The sequence below is a fragment of the Anastrepha ludens genome, chromosome 2 (genome assembly GCF_028408465.1).
Source record: "Anastrepha ludens isolate Willacy chromosome 2, idAnaLude1.1, whole genome shotgun sequence".
Taxonomy (NCBI): Eukaryota; Metazoa; Arthropoda; class Insecta; order Diptera; family Tephritidae; genus Anastrepha; species Anastrepha ludens.
The window spans coordinates 55,013,587-55,029,755 of record NC_071498.1 but is presented as its reverse complement, the minus strand read 5'-3'; the positions used below and the strand labels follow the sequence as shown (position 1 = coordinate 55,029,755).

The following is a 16,169-nucleotide window of genomic DNA, read 5'->3' as shown; positions in this document are numbered from 1 at the left end:
CAATAAAATCCCAACATTAATTATACGTTCGTAATATCATAAAGTGCAACGCATAAATAAACAATAATCAGTAAAACCTTATTATTATATTCACTGTGTTCCAAATTAATAAACAAAACTATTAAAGTGATACTTAAACATAAATAAATGAGTGGCCAAAGCTCACCTTCAGAGCAAGGTCACTCGCTGCTTAGAACATTACATATTGATGAGATAAATTCTCTGCTTAATCGTTACTCAGTTCCTTAATCGTTAATAAAAACAACAACAAAATGACTTCGTTGAGAGAGAGTTATGATATAGCTCTTATTAATGATACAGACATGAACGGCAACGGCGAAAGTGATAACAAAGTGAAATGGCAAATTGTAACAAGCAAACGACATCAATTGAGTTCACCCACTATTGCTCGCAAGCGCTCTAAGGCAGAGAATAATAACTCTATTGTATCGAATGCAGTTTCCACAAGCAACACCAACAACTACAGCATAAACAACACCTGCAATACATCAAACAGGTTTGTAAGCTTGCAAAATGAGAACGACACTGACAATGCTGTGCAGCACAGCAGTGAAGATATGCCACCAAAACCGCCACCAATTGTTATGCCTAATATCAGCGACATTAGCGGCATGATTAAATATATTGCAAGCATTATTGATAAAAATGACTTTAGTTATAAGGCGTTGCGTGATGTCCAAATAAGAGTAATGGTTAAGTCCGTAAATTCATATAGAACTCTTATTACTGATATGAAAGCGCAGGGTATTAACTTCCATACTTATCAGCTAAAACAAGAGCGTGCTTATAGAATTGTTCTAAAAAATTTACACTTTTCTACTCCGGTAGATGAAATCAAAACAGAACTAGAAATGTTAGGTTTTCAAGTTAGGAATGTTACCAATATAAGAAGCAAATTTACAAATGTGCCCTTGTGTATGCACTTCGTTGACCTTGAGCCGAACAACAACAATAAGAGCATTTTTGATTTGAAATACTTAGGCAACGCTGTTGTCAAGGTTGACCCTCCCAAAAAGGTAACTTACATTGTACAGTGCCATCGATGTCAAGAGTTTGGACCCACAAAATCCTACTGCCCAAAATCATTCAGATGCGTAAAATGCGGGCTAGATCACCCAACTACTGAATGTACTAAAAGTAAAGACATACCTGCCAGATGTTTTAATTGTCTACAGAATCACCCAGCGAACTACAACGGGTGTAAAGTATATCAAAATCTTGTCAAAAAGGCCAGTATGCCAAATACAAGACAAACACAACCCACTTTCTCTTACTCTGCTCAAAATTTTCCAAAACATAGTAATATCTCACAAACTGAAAACATATTTGCCACTTCAAACGTATCCTATGCCGAATGTGTGCAAGGTAATCAAGCCCATGAAAATGTTATGCAAAAAATAGAAAACTTGTTATCCACGCAACTCGAAATTACACAAAGTTTGTTCAACATGATGTCCATCTTGCTAGAGAAATTATGCAAATAAACCTGCGAATAGCTATTTGGAACGCCAATGGTCTTAGCAACCACACCGAGGAAGTAAAGAACTTCCTAGTTCTAAACAAAATTGATGTAATACTAATTTCCGAAACACATTTTACGTGTAAATCATATTTCAAAATTATTGGTTATGACCTTATCTGCTCTAACCACCCTGACAACAAAGCCCACGGGGGCTCTGCCATTTTGATTAGATCAAACATTAAGTACGAAGGCTTGGAGGAAATCAGAGAACAAAACCTGCAAGCAGCCGGGATTAGAGTAAAATGTGACGCATATGATTTATCAATATACTCGGTGTACTTTCCCCCGCGGTTTACCATAAAAGCTGACCAATACGTCGATATTTTTAAACGTTTTGGATCGAAATTTATTGTAGGTGGCGATTTTAATGCAAAACATCCTTGGTGGGGCTCTAGGCTGATAAACCCAAAAGGAAGAGAGCTGCAGAAATGCATTTCGCAAAAAAATTACTCCATTTTCTTGATTTTGCAGTATATTTTGGTATCCCCAGTCACAAATTAAGCATAGAGCATAGTAATGATCTTAGTTCCGACCACTCACCTTTAATAGTAACTTTTGATGATAATGTCCACCATACGTCCAAAAAGTACAAGGTCCTAAACACAAAAACTGACCTCAAATCCTTTCAAAACTGGATCGAAAATCATATTAACTTAAATGTGCCGATATATACAGGCACCGATATAGATGCAGCAGTTGAATCATTAACAAACCTTATTCACGGGGCCGCCTATATGTCAAGTTCGAATGAGCAATCACCTCCCAACGATCAAATACACGTCCCTGCTGATGTAATAATGCTCATAAATATCAAGAGAAGGCTAAGAAAAATCTGGCAGGAAAATAGATATCCAAACAATAAAAGGGCTCTAAATAAAGCAACAAAAGAACTAAAATCGAAGCTAGCTGACTTAAAAAACCAGTCTTTTAATTCATTTTTGAAACAATTGGAAGCCACAAAATATGATGAGCACAAATTTGGAGAGCTACTAAGTACCTAAAACGACCGATGAAACGTAATGTTGCCATTAAAAATCTTGATGGATTATGGTGTAGGAGTGATGAAACAAAAGCAGAGGCTTTTGCCAAACACCTCTATCTGAATTTTCAGCCTAATACTTCGAATAGGAATAATAATAATGCAGATACTCTAAACTTCATCGATCCTCCGTGCCAATTGGACCTCCCGACCACACAAATATCAGATGACGAAGTTACTGAAGAAGTTTCCCGACTGAATAACTGTAAACGTCCTGGATATGACTGTATTGATAGTAGAGTTGTGAAGGCTTTACCACAAAATGCTATAAAGTTACTCACACAAATATATAATGGTATCTTGAATGTAAATCATTACCCCACGCAGTGGAAGTGTGCTGTCGTAGTAATGTCCCAAAACCAAACAAACCTGAAAATAACGTCAAGTCCTACCGCCCCATTAGTTTGCTCGTAACATTCTCGAAGATATTCGAAAGAATATTTTTGAAAAGAATGTTACCTGTAATTGAGGATCAAAATATCATTCCTGAACATCAGTTTGGATTTAGAGTTGGGCATGGCACACCAGAACAATGCCACAGAATTGTGAATGTTATTACTGATGCGATTGAAAGAAAATAATACTGTTCTGCAACCTTTCTTGAGTACAACAAGCATTCGACAGAGTTTGGCATATGGGACTAATCTTTAAAATTAAAAAACTTTTACCAGCACATTTTTACTTAGTGCTTAAATCTTATCTAAGCGACAGGCACTTTTGTGTAAAGCACCAAGATGCGTCATCTGATATATATAGTATCAACGCAGGTGTGCCCCAGGGTAGCGTTTTAGGCCCAGTCTTGTATACGATATTTACTTACGACATGCCGACAACAGAAAAGGTAGAAGTGGCGACTTTTGCTGATGATACAGCCTTCATCGCATCTAGTGAGTCCCCTGCAGAGGCCTCCTCCGTGCTACAAAATCACTTACACACTTTGGAAACTTGGCTCAATAAATGGAAAATTAATATTAATCATGAAAAGTCTATTCATGTTACATTTACACTAAGAAGAGAACAATGTCCTCCAGTGTATTTAAATGGTCATCAAATTCTTACTAGCGACACAGTCAAGTACTTGGGAATGCATCTTGATCGACGCCTCACATGGAAAAATCATACCAAAGCTAAGCAGCAACAGCTTAAAAATAAAACCAAAAGAATGTACTGGCTACTTGGTGGCAAATCTCAACTTAGTCTAGAAAACAAGGTTAGATTGTATAAAGCTACAATATATTGAAGCCTATATGGACCTACGGTATACAGCTTTGGGGAACTGCTAGTAAGTCCAATGTGGAGATTTTGCAACGCTACCAGTCAAAGACCTTACGAACACATGTGAATGCACCTTGGTTTATCACAAACGAAGCCATACACATGGATCTAGGTATTCCATTTGTTAAGAGAGAAATCTCAGTATATTCTAAGATATACATTGAACGATTGTCAAATCATGTAAACACAAATGCTATTTGCTTGTTGGACACAACCAATGAAATTAGACGATTAAAGCGCAATCATGTCTTAGACTTGCCATTCCTTTAAATTTGTCAATTTAATAATAATAATAAAAAAAAAAAAAAAAAAAAAAGAGCTAAATATGAAATTGTTAATGCTCCAATAAATTTAAAATTCTAATATAAGTTATACATGAAGTAAGTTATACAATTTTCGAGTAAAAATTAAATCTAATAACATAAAATATGAATTGTAAAAAGAAAAAATTCTATAGTTTTCTATGTAGTTTTGCACCAGTGTAAATACTATGCTGTCATTAGGTAATAAGATCTCTTTTGCTGAATATCTGTATTCTAAGATACATTGCAAATAAAGTATTTCCATTAAAAAAAAAAAAAAAAATATTATTAAGATCACATATATTTCTCGGTAAAACAATTAGCAAGAGAAGAATAAATCTTGAAAAATACATTCGATGTATTTTTTAATAAAAGTCGTGAAGGCAAACGACGATTTAGTAATGCTATTTCTAAGAAAATAATGTTATTTCTAAAAAAAGTTTAAAATGGGTCATTTGGCCCGTCCATGGAAGGTTTAGTGTTAATCGAACTTCCTGAAAATTAGCATGTGCACATAGAAAATATCAGTATTCTCTAGGGTTAAACCAAGACGGGCATGTTTTTGTAAATTGTAAAAGTTTTTAAAAATGATCTCAATATCCACATTTTTGATACGGTTTTATTCTGTTCTTCTTTATTGGGGCGATAACCCCTAAGGGATTTTGACCGAGCTCAATAACCAGTTGTTGTTGAACCCTCATAAACATTCTTCATACAGGGAATGCTGCTAAAGTGACAGTTTTTGGCCGAACATAAATTCAAGTCGTTGCGGTTACGTAGAACCGACTGCCGTGGGGACTGCCAGTCGTTTCTTTGTCTTGCTAACTGGCGCCAATTGGACTCACCAAGTGAAGCCAAGTCCTTCTCCACCTGATCTTTCCTACGCAAACAAGGGCTTCCTCTGATCCCAGGCATTTGTATTCGTGGTAACAATATGACCTAGCCAACGGAACTGTTAACTGCTATTTTACGCTGCATTGCGTCTATGTTGCCGTAAAGCTCATTTGTTGCTTCGCTTGCGATAGTCGCCGTCGTCAACGTGCAAAGGTCCAAAAATCGTCCGCAACATCTTCCTCTTAAACCTTTCTCATTGATTGCTGTCGTCGGTTTTATTATGATATATGTACGAGTTTTTCAATATTACTTGTGCAATCATTTTAATTGACCTTCAATTGCTTGAATATGAAAGAAAGTGTTGATGCAATTCTATTGTGTTTATACCTAACAGCAATGAAAGTTCTTTTTACAACTGCATATAGGTTTGATTTTTACATATATATTTTTATTTTTTGCTCTCTTTATTTTCAGTAGCGCACGACAGTTAAGCGCCAACCTCCGCTGGTCGCACATTGCAAATTCAGTTGCCTTGATCAGTTCTTCGTTCGTGTTACTTATTTAGCTAAAATATGACAGCAGCAAACTCAGCTTTCATTATTATTAATTAAATAAAATTAAACAAAAAAAATTATTTCGTTTAAATGTAAAAATTTCTTCGAAAATATATAATTTCTTCGCCATATTCTCAGCGATTTTGTTATTGAATATTTTTGCGTACGTTAGCCTTAGCAAATATGATACCTTTAGTTGGTTTTGTGGACAAACTACGTTGGCATTTGAAGTAAGTTAAAACCAAAAAAAAAAAAAACAAAGGAAGCAAACAACAACCCTAAATTGAAACCAAGAAAGTGTATGCTAAATGTACACTTAATAATTCGTTAACTAAATTGGTTGGGCGAGTTTGATTGGACCTTTATCGAGGTACACCCTTTTACCGACATTTTTCAAATTTTTCTTCCATCGTATTTTTTGGGTTTTTTTTTGGGCTCGTCATTTGTACAAAATTTAATAAATTTTTCTTTATTTATATCACGTATCAAGTTTTTGTTGTTTTTTTTTTGGAAATTTCCGTTATATGGTACTGCTCACTACTATTGTATATTCAAGCAAGCATTTTTGAGTTGTACTCGTAAAGGCAATAGAAACATTAAAAATAAAACTGATTTACTAAAATTTAATGTATAATTTTTTGTAATATTTTTTAAATTTTGTTTTTCATTTAATTTTTCAAATATTTTTTTAACTTGTCATTAGTTATTTTTTCAGTTTAATTTTTTTAATTTTGAAAAATAATGACATTTTTTATTTCACATTTGTTTTTTGAACTTGTGTTTTTCAATTTGACTTGTCATGAAAATGTTAAGAAAACATTAAAAATAATATTAATTATCTAAAATTTAATGTATAATTTTTTGTAATATTTAAAAATTTTTTTTTGTTCCCTTTTTTTTTAATTTTTGTTTTTTAATATTTTTTTAAACTTTCTTTTAGTTATTTTTTAAATTTTATTTTTTCACTATTGAAAAATCATGAAAGTTTCTTTTAATTATTTTTATTTCACATTGGTTTTTTTAATTTGACTTTTAATGATAAAATTATTTTTATTTTGTTTTTCATGAAAACATGAAATTTGAAATTTATCAGATTGTTGAAATTTAAAATAGCAAATTTTCATATTGAAATGTACAATAGCGCATTAGTCAGTTTTTGGGCGATTTTCAAGAGTGAACTTTCGCTTTACTCCCATTGTGCGTAATTTTTCAAGTTCAAGACTAATATAGATAGTTTCATATAAAATAGTGCGCAGAAACATTCTCAAATTTGAAAAAAAGAGCAAAAAAAAAAAGAAAAAATGTTTGCAGGGCAAATATCTACAGATGTCTAAAGGTTTCTTAATTAAAAAATATGATATTGGAGAGCCTCAAGTTGCTTCTTCCCTTTAACCTTCATGTGCCCGGGATATAAAACTTACGTACCCGGTCGGCTTACTACATTTGTAGTAACTACGTAATTGCATGCAAAACCAATGCAATGTTAAGAAAAAAAGACTTGTATGGTGTTTTTTTTTTACTTGTACGTGTGTAATAACCTTTTTATTTAAAAATATTGAATTCAGGTGATAATTTTAATACAAAAAATGCTTTAATTTTCAGGAGTTGAACAGTATTTTCCCAAAATATATGTTTCGGCATGTGCATTACACACTGCTTTTTTGCACCAACTACATATTTTTCGTGTGTTGTTACGACTTCCTATTTCACAGTATTGACCAGGTACAGGATATTTTGGTTGTTTATCGTTGGAAATATCAGGTAAAATAGATGAATCAACATTAGATGTAGCAGAAAGGGATCGATCCAGTGCCATTTCGATAGCTTTACGTGTTTGATGGAATCCCAGCACCCGGGGAACTTGAGAGCGCTGTTTAATTGCTGGCATAAAAAGCTGCTTAGACAAGACATTTGTCAAAGGTGTGCTGGCAAGTATTATAACTGATCTGCCTCTTTTTGGAACAAAAGATACCAAAGAAAACTTTCCATCGAGAAACCCGAAAATGGAAGATTCTTCAGCACGATTGCGGTCAGCCTTCACTTCATATGGTACAAACGTTTTATTTTGACGAACAGTACCAAGAATAGCTAGACCTTTGGCCATTAAATACTTGCCTAAGTTTAGCGATGTCAAAAAATTATCACAAATAATAGTCCTTCTGTTGTTCTCCCAAAGGCATACTAACCTTTGCACAACACCTTCACCTACGTTATTTGCTCGACCAGCATTTGAGGTTTTTCCAGTATATATTTCACTTTTGAGTGGATAGAACGACTTAGCATCGCATGCAAACCAAACCTTTATCCCATACTTGGCAGGCTTAGAGGGTATGTACTGAGTTAACCTAGTTCGACCGCGATAAGCAAATAATTGTTCATCCACAGTAATTTCTCCAGATGGTTGGTAATATTTGCGCAGATTTGCGTTCATTTGTGTCCACAATTCAGATATTGGAGCAGCTTTATCGGCTTCTAGCCTAACTGCTCTTGTACGCTCGCTGTCAAATCTAATGAATCAAACAATTTCTTTGAAGCGTGACTTAGGCATTACTGCTCGATAAAAGCTTGGCCCCATAGCACATCCACATCTTCGTCATTTGATTTATTTACACCTGCTAGTAACACAAGACCTATAAGTGCTTTTAGTTTAATTAAGGTTAATTTCTCCCAGATTCTTTTATCTCCAGTGCAGTTTTTCTCGTTCCAAGTCTCATAGGCTTTTCGTGCTTTTTCATTCGTATCTACTAGAATTTGTTGAAGCATTGAATCAAAATTATCCTCGAAATCTGCTTCGAATATTGCACCCTCTTCTTGCTCATCATTGCGAATGTCATCCTCATCAATAATTAATTCACTTTCAGCGTCGGAATTTTCTGTATTGATACCAATCAAACCACTAGCGCCAATATCGTTCGGGTTGGAACTCTCATCATTGCCGACATTGCTATCATCCTCCAAGTCGAAATGCTCTTTCTCCTCATCAAGCTCGGGCAATATGTTTTGCACATGATCCTGAAGTTCTTCGTACCTTATTCGGTAACTAAGCGAAGCGACAGTTATAAAAAATCGTGTTGCGACAAGCTGAAGTCAACTATAAAATACTATTTTGCATACATTTTATATGGTTACTACAAATGTAGTAAGCCGGCCGCAAGATGATGTTTTTTTCAAGTAGGGTCTAGAGGTCAGGCAAATAATAGGTCGAGTGTTATTATACTCTTAATTGACTTTGATTTGATAATCAGGAAGCTACTAAAAACTTCGGGCATTGTTGTTTCGGAAAATTTTTTTTTATCTCACTTTTTTCACAATTTACTACAAATAAAACTGGCGAAAACCTCAAAATCGAAATTGGAGAAATTAATCGGTAATCATTTAAGTTAAAGTCTTGTAAACATGCGAGGGTGCGAAAAACCTTATGGCCAAGATTTTGGAGTGTTTACAAATTTCTTATTTCGTGTTTTCGGCAAAACGTGCAAAGAAAATCGAATCACTTCCCAAGTATTTTTGAGTGATGCACCATTTTTCGGACCTGTTTGTTGGTATCAGTGGCGGTCACGTTCTTTTATCTCATAACTGCTGCTGTGAAAGGCAGCCAATTGGTCGAGCTAAGCACAAAGATTAAAGCTAAACACATATATGTTTTTGCTCCAGTCTTTAGATATCAGCAACATTTAAGAAAATTTCAAAAATATCAAAAATATTAATAGAGGAGAAATTCACTCTTCAACATTTACATTCAAGTCTGTGCTTCAATATTTGTATAATTTTTTTTTTATTATTATTTACATTGTAACTAGTTATTGTAATAAATTATAAACTAACGAACAATTTTTAATTTTCTGCAATACAACTAATATAAATTTAATAATGCTCTGCCCAAGGCTTGCAGAGAAGTGGGCTACTGCGTGAGTTGGTGCGGTTTTTTTCGTTTCAGCCTTTCTTTCCATTTACCGGGATCAATTAGGGCTGAGGCTTCGCTATTTACATTTTGGCGTAGTCTTTCCATATGAGATTTAGCGTTTATGTTTATCGAAGTGGCAACTGATTCGATGCCAAGGTCGTGTTCGATATCGGTGTTGCGGACGTACCAAGGTGCATTAACAGCGCATCTTAGTACCTTATTTCGGAATTTTGGTATAAATTTTATATTGGTTGAGCTTGAGCAGCGCCATAGCTGGGGCTTTGGCTTTCTGGACGGATATTAGACTGATATTATCGCATTAATATAATTTACATTTGACTAAAGAGATTAAATACATGCACGCTTATATGTACATATTTCCTTTTTGATTGATTTATATAAAATCGATATCCAGTATGAAATAGTTTATACAGAAAAGAAATTTTCCAAATACCAAATATAAGAAATCTAAATAAATAAATAAGAAATCTAAGAATATAAATTCAAAAATTTTACCAAATTTTACTGGTTTGGATAGTAAAAAAAAATAGTGCAAGCAAAAAAATATATCTCTTCAGGACTTGAACCTGATTCAAATTCATTCGCTTCGCTGTGGGCAAATAAGTCGAATCCCTTACTAGTGTGCTAAGTCCCCTACTAGTGTGGTAATTTGAATTTGAAAATGCCTTACTATGAATCTACAAATTAGTTCTCGAAAAAAGTTCATTTAACATTTGCGCCTTCTCATTCCATTAATATTCTCTGGTAAAACAGAGGAGAGGCAAACAGGTATATGCATGAGCGTAACGTGGGTGGGCGCGTTGATAGTGGGAGTGTTGATGCCCAACTCTATTCTTCCTGATCACGACGTAGAGAATACAGAAAGTGGCGCATTCTGAGCAGCGCCACTTTGTTTTTGGAGAATTTGGCAATTGAGTGTCGTCATTACAAAAAATAAACAAACATTTGCGTGCAAAAGCATGCACGTGCACCATTTGCTCTACATCCTTGACTTTATACTACCTTTGGATTATTCATCCTCTTCTTCTTGTTTGTTCACAAAGGGAATCTTGTATTCTTTATTCTTACTTCTTGATAGTACGCCTTTTTTTTTTAATTGCACTGAAAATATGTGAGTTTTGCCGTTTTCGTGTTGCACGTATTTTTATTTTTATTCTCCTCGCTTTTCACTTTTCAGGTATGTGGATTTTATTATCAAAACATTTTTTCTTTCAATAAATAAATTTTAATAATTTTTTTATGTTTATAAGTATTTTACCGATTTACCTCCTAAAAATAAGTCAAAGGCCTTAAAAGAGATAATGAAGAACGGGATGAAAGTTAATTCGGAAAATGTTTTGAATAAGATTTTAAAAACTGTCTTAATTCTTTTTATATTCCATACATAAGCTGAGACAATTCTCTCAAATAGTAACTAAAAAGCATGAAAAATTGCTTTAATTCACAGCCGTCTTCAAAATAAGTACACGCAATACCGTCTTTCCACCAACGAAACGGCTGTTGCCGACACTGAATATGGCCAAGTGAAGGGCTTAAAGCGAAGAACTCACACCGATGCATCCTACTACAGTTTTGAGGGAATACCCTATGCCAAACCACCAGTAGGTGAACTACGCTTCAGGGCGCCACAACGTCCAGAACCATGGACAGGTGTACTTAATTGCCTTGGCCCCAGAGACAAGTCCATACAAGTTCATTTGATAACAAAAAACGTAGAAGGCTCAGAAGATTGTCTCTATTTGAATGTTTATACGAAGGATGTGAGTGAAAACAAAACTAGAATTACATACATAGATATTTATTTTTTTGATTTGCTCTGCTAAAGTTGAAGCCTACTAAACCACGCCCAGTTATGGTTTGGATACACGGAGGCGGTTTTATTTCTGGCGAAGCCAGTCGTGACTGGTTTGGACCAGATTATCTTATGGAGGAAGATGTCATATTGGTTACGGTGCAATACCGACTTGGTGTTTTTGGTTTGTAAACTTTAATCTAAAAAGTGGCTCTGAATAACTCAGCGGAAATTAAATTTTTTATTCATAGGTTTTCTCTTTATGGATTCACCGGAGTTAAATGTGCCCGGTAATGCTGCTTTGAAAGATCAAATATTAGCCCTGAGATGGGTCAAAAGTAATATAGCGAATTTCGGTGGTGATCCCAATTGCGTAACGCTGTTTGGCCAAAGTGCAGGTAGCGCGGCGGCGCATTATCTTTGCATCACGGAGCAAACGAGAGGACTCTTTCATCGTGCCATTTTGATGTCAGGCGTGGCTCTTTGGCCATGGGCAGTTCAGGGACCAAGGAAGATTGGGTATCCGCTAGCTTTATTGGCAGGATACAAGGGCGAAGACGATGAGCAACAAGTGCTGGAATATTTAATGAAATGCAAAGCCATTGAACTGACTAACAAGGAACCAATGCTTTGGACCGTTGAGGAGTTAAAAGATAATATCAGGTTTCCCTTTGTTCCGTGCATAGAGCCGTATGAAACAGTCGAAAGTGTAATATTAAAAAGTCCGCGTGAACTTATGAAGACAGCTTGGACTAACACAATACCGCTAATGGTGGGTGGTGTTTCAGAAGAGGGCGTTGTAATGCTGCCATGTAAGTAAAATAAGGACAATGACAAACGGCCTAGAGTATATTTATTATATATGCCTGTATGTGTGTTTATATATTTTTAGTTATAAAACAAATGCCCACTTTAATTTTGAAATTGGAAACTTGTCGCAACTTTGTGCCTGCTGCAGTTGTGGATGACGAAGAAATTATGAAACACGGACAGAAGCTGAAAAGCATACATGTTGATGGCGATGCCATAACTACTGAGCACTATATAGATGTAAGGAGCCAATAGTACACTTTTGTGTAGTTCTAGTTCTTTTTTAATTTACTTCAGAGTAATGAGTGCCACTGATAATCAGGCAGCGATGTTTTAGTAACATTTGCTTGTTTCAAGTAGTATAATAGTGTATTTCCACCGAGCCGTGAATACGTGCAGAAAGACTCCAATCTACGTTTAACAACAGTAAAATCCCTCAAAACAGAATCTTACAAGCTGGACACCGAAATAGGCATCAATACAAGGCATTCAAATCAAATCCAGGTGCAGATAGGTCAGACATATGAACCATTTTACATTTTGCAGCCCACATTGAAGGCACAGTCAAATTATAATGAAAATGACTTTATTGCCTTTGAAAATAGTTTCAATTAATTATGAAAAAAAATCGGAATTTTTAAAAAAAAAGTCCTTCGAACAGGCACGAGTTTTTTATGTTTTTAAATGCAGTCCACATTTTATTGAAATCTATCAAACGCTCCGGAGCGCCCGAGCACCGTATGTTAATTGTTGAATAACTCGAAAAGTATCTGTTAAAATTTTCACACAATATTTCTAAGATATTATATTTTAGGAAAATGCAAAAAACATCCAATTCTTTGAAAATTCTGTCTACCCCTAACCCGTTAAAGGCTGCAACAGCTCCTCCAGCTGTTGAAAACCGTTGAGCTCGCTTTTTATTTTTGATATTCCGAAGCAAAAAAAAAAAATTCTGACCCAAATCAGTGATGTAAGGCCATTAGTTCGATTTTTTGAGTGCTCAGAAACTTTCTTGTGTGAACCAATACGTGAGAGCGCGCATTGCCTTGGTGAAGAATGATTCGACGTCGGCGGTTGGGTTTTCTTAATTCTCCGAAAACTTTAGGTAAAATAAGTTTGTGTACGACTCGGAGTTTATTCTTTAGTGGTACAGTTGCAACATAACTATATTTTCGATATTTGCCGAAAAACTAGGCGATTTGATTTGATTTTAGATTTTCCCTCTGCGAAAAACTTTTGCTGGATTAGGCTCGTCTTGAAACTGCCCATCGCTCTTTTGTTTCAGCTGAGATGTGTAGATTCGCCATCTGAGACGTTTCAGCGGAGATGTGTAGATTCGCCATCTGAGACGTTTCAGCTGAGATGTGTAGATTCGCCATCTGAGACGTTTCAGCGGAGATGTGTAGATTCCCCACTCGTAGCGATGCACTTGACGTGCTTTGAATTGTGTTATTTTGTACAATTATAATTTGTGTTATTTATATCATAGTTAGTCAGCAAAAACAAAAACAAAAAAAAACTAAATTGTATCGGGAAAATTTTCTTGCGGTAATTCATCGTTGTAAATTATTTTTATAAAGATAAAGGTACACCATCGAGGAGGTTACGCTCACTGTTAGCAATTAAGTCTCAGCCTCCGCCAAAGTAATACGTTTAAGAACCAGTCTTGCGAAGTCTGCCCAAATCAATTTTTTTTTACCAGAAAGTATGGAAACTAAATTCGATATTATAGAATCGTTATGGGACACTAGCTTACGTATGGCATGACCATTGAGTAGTAAAAAAATTTCTTCTTATTCTACCCTAAAGGCTTTTACGAAAGTCCAGGATGTGTTTGCTAGTTTCTTCGATTGGTACAAAAGATTTGCAAACAATTTAAGACGCCTGTAATTTATATTGTGGCAAATGATTGATCATCGATCGATGCATTAAAAAATTTGGGTTATCTATGTATTAAACTCGATTGATAAATCTTAAGTCTTAATGATCTTAGCAATTGTTGTTTTTTATGAGTGCGCTGACTCATGCCATAGTACCGTTGGTTTTTTATTGTATTTCGTACTGCTTAATAATAGCCGCATGGTTTCCAGTGACACTAAAAACTTAATAAACTCACGATTTCATTTCAAATACAAAGTGGCACAAAATTAATCACCCTATCAAAAGATTTACAATTTTTGCAAATGGCGTCTTACGTAAATCATATTTGGCACCTGTGAAGTAGACAGCTACAGTAAGCAAACGGACTAGCAATGCAGCACGTACATTTCAAAATAAAGATTCACATCACTCAAAAAAAAATTGTTTTTCTATTCAGTAAATAAGTTAGTAAAAAACATTGGATGATTAATTTTGTGCCACCTATTACTAACTTCGTTCCGATTGTATTTTATTTAGTTAGTGTTTTTCTATGCCGATTGGCAAAATTCACATTTCATATTTCGTTTGGTATCCTCTAATGTTCATTTTATTCCATCTTTTATTTACATTTTTTTTTTATTTGTCTAAATAAAGGTTTCCATCACTCAAAATCATCTTTTTTTCTATTTAGCAAGAAGAGTTATTTGAAAAATAAAATTAGATGATTAATTTTTACTTACTTCATTCCCATTATACTTCATTTAATTAGTTTTTTTTCGAAGCCAACATTTCGAAGGAACTCACATTTCATATTCCTGCAGTTATCCCATAATAAACATCCCATTCCATCTTACATTTTTTTTTCTATATTTTTTTTTCTTATGTTCTTTTTCTATTTACTGATATTTATAATCTATTCACTTATACTATCCGAGTTCCATTTTCTTTCTCAGCTCAAAAGTTATTGGTTATTTTACTTCCCCATCCATCGCACTCTTCTTTCCCGTTTAAATTATGCTCCAAAAGCGCCTACTTATCTGTATCGTTTCGAGTGTTATTCTGAAGTGATACCGTATCCATATCGCACTTGGTGTCTGGGCGGACGTGCCCTCAAGGGTGCTTGCCATGGCGATGAGTTACCTTATCTTTTTTGGAATGCAATGTCACACCGTTTGCCAGAAGGTAGTCCTGAACATCGCACAATGCAACGGATGATTGGTATGTGGACTCACTTTGCCGCAACTGGTAATCCGAATAATAAAGAATTACCTGGAATGGAGTCAATTAATTGGGAAACAATTAAAGAGCCTGTGCCGTCATACAAGTGTATGAATATTGGTGAGGAGTTGGAAATCATAGATTGGCCAGAGATGCGCAAGATTAAGGTGTGGGAGAGCACCTACGATGGCAATAAGGAGTTGTTATATTGAGTTCAATGAAGTGCAAACAGCAGTCTGGTATCAAAGCAGCAGTACAACAACAATGATGCCACTTTATTTGCACTTATTTCTGAACCTCCCTCTTATGTTATTTCATATTCTTCTTTTTTGCTTTTAGTAAAGCTAACCTATGAAGTTACTGTAAAATAATATCTTTGCACGTTTGTATATTTTTTAATAATTTTTAGTTAGTAAAATATAATTCATGAAAATGTGTACCTACCGGGTGGTCTTGATAGTGTTTTTTTTTTCTATTTGAAAAAATGTTATTTTGGCAGTGTTAGATCTTTGCAGCCAGGGGTATCCGGCTGTATTTTAACAGCGCCCTTCTGAAACTGGATCACCTCAGGAGGTAGAATGACCTTGCCATGGTAGAGGGGACTGCCATGGACGACGTTTCCCCTTTCCCCCCTAAAAAATACTAGTCCGCCACGCTCGCCACGTGGAGCAGTGCGGGCGATTATGAAATGAAATATGAATATAAAAAACCTATCCTCGGACAACCAAGGCAACCCAAAATCAAGACCAAACCCCTTAGTAAGGTCAGGTCTTTCAATAAAAAAGACCACTAACGTAAGCGGAGTAAAGCCTGTTGCCAAGCCAGGGCCTAACTCCCGCTCCGTCCTTTCAGAGACTGCCTCTACGGCAGCGAGACCTCTTATTGGCAACAATCCCAACCCTGTCATAAGACAAGTTGAGGATGACATACCATCTACGTCTGGTGCCAGCAGTAGACCCCGTCTCGCAACAAAATCCTTGGGAAGCAAGAGCTGCCCTGTTAGAAGACAAGCAGACC

The 16,169-nt window shown here is 35.4% G+C and overlaps 1 protein-coding gene across 2 annotated transcripts; it reads left to right on the top strand.

Annotated features, from left to right (window-relative positions):
* The first annotated feature begins 5,704 nt into the window (after positions 1 to 5,704).
* Positions 5,705 to 15,560, top strand: LOC128871398 (esterase B1-like). 2 transcript variants are annotated; one of them, XM_054113337.1, is made up of 6 exons: positions 5,705 to 5,777; positions 10,920 to 11,232; positions 11,298 to 11,448; positions 11,516 to 12,076; positions 12,157 to 12,314; positions 12,372 to 12,526. In XM_054113337.1, the coding sequence occupies exons 1-6, from the start codon at positions 5,731 to 5,733 to the stop codon at positions 12,387 to 12,389; spliced, it is 1,248 nt and encodes a 415-aa protein (XP_053969312.1). In that variant the 5' UTR covers positions 5,705 to 5,730; the 3' UTR covers positions 12,390 to 12,526. The 2 variants fall into 2 exon arrangements, with proteins under 2 accessions (XP_053969312.1, XP_053969310.1); XM_054113335.1 differs by lacking the exon at positions 12,372 to 12,526 and adding an exon at positions 14,888 to 15,560 and having other exon boundaries at positions 5,706 to 5,777.
* The last annotated feature ends 609 nt before the right edge of the window (positions 15,561 to 16,169 follow it).

Coding starts and splice junctions, on each gene's coding strand:
- LOC128871398 (XM_054113335.1), top strand. CDS start 5,731: ATGATACCTTTAGTTGGTTTTGTGGACAAACTACGTTGGCATTTGAA. Junction 11,233..11,297: donor TGAATGTTTATACGAAGGAT/GTGAGTGAAAAC, acceptor GCTCTGCTAAAG/TTGAAGCCTACTAAACCACG. Junction 12,077..12,156: donor GGGCGTTGTAATGCTGCCAT/GTAAGTAAAATA, acceptor ATATATTTTTAG/TTATAAAACAAATGCCCACT.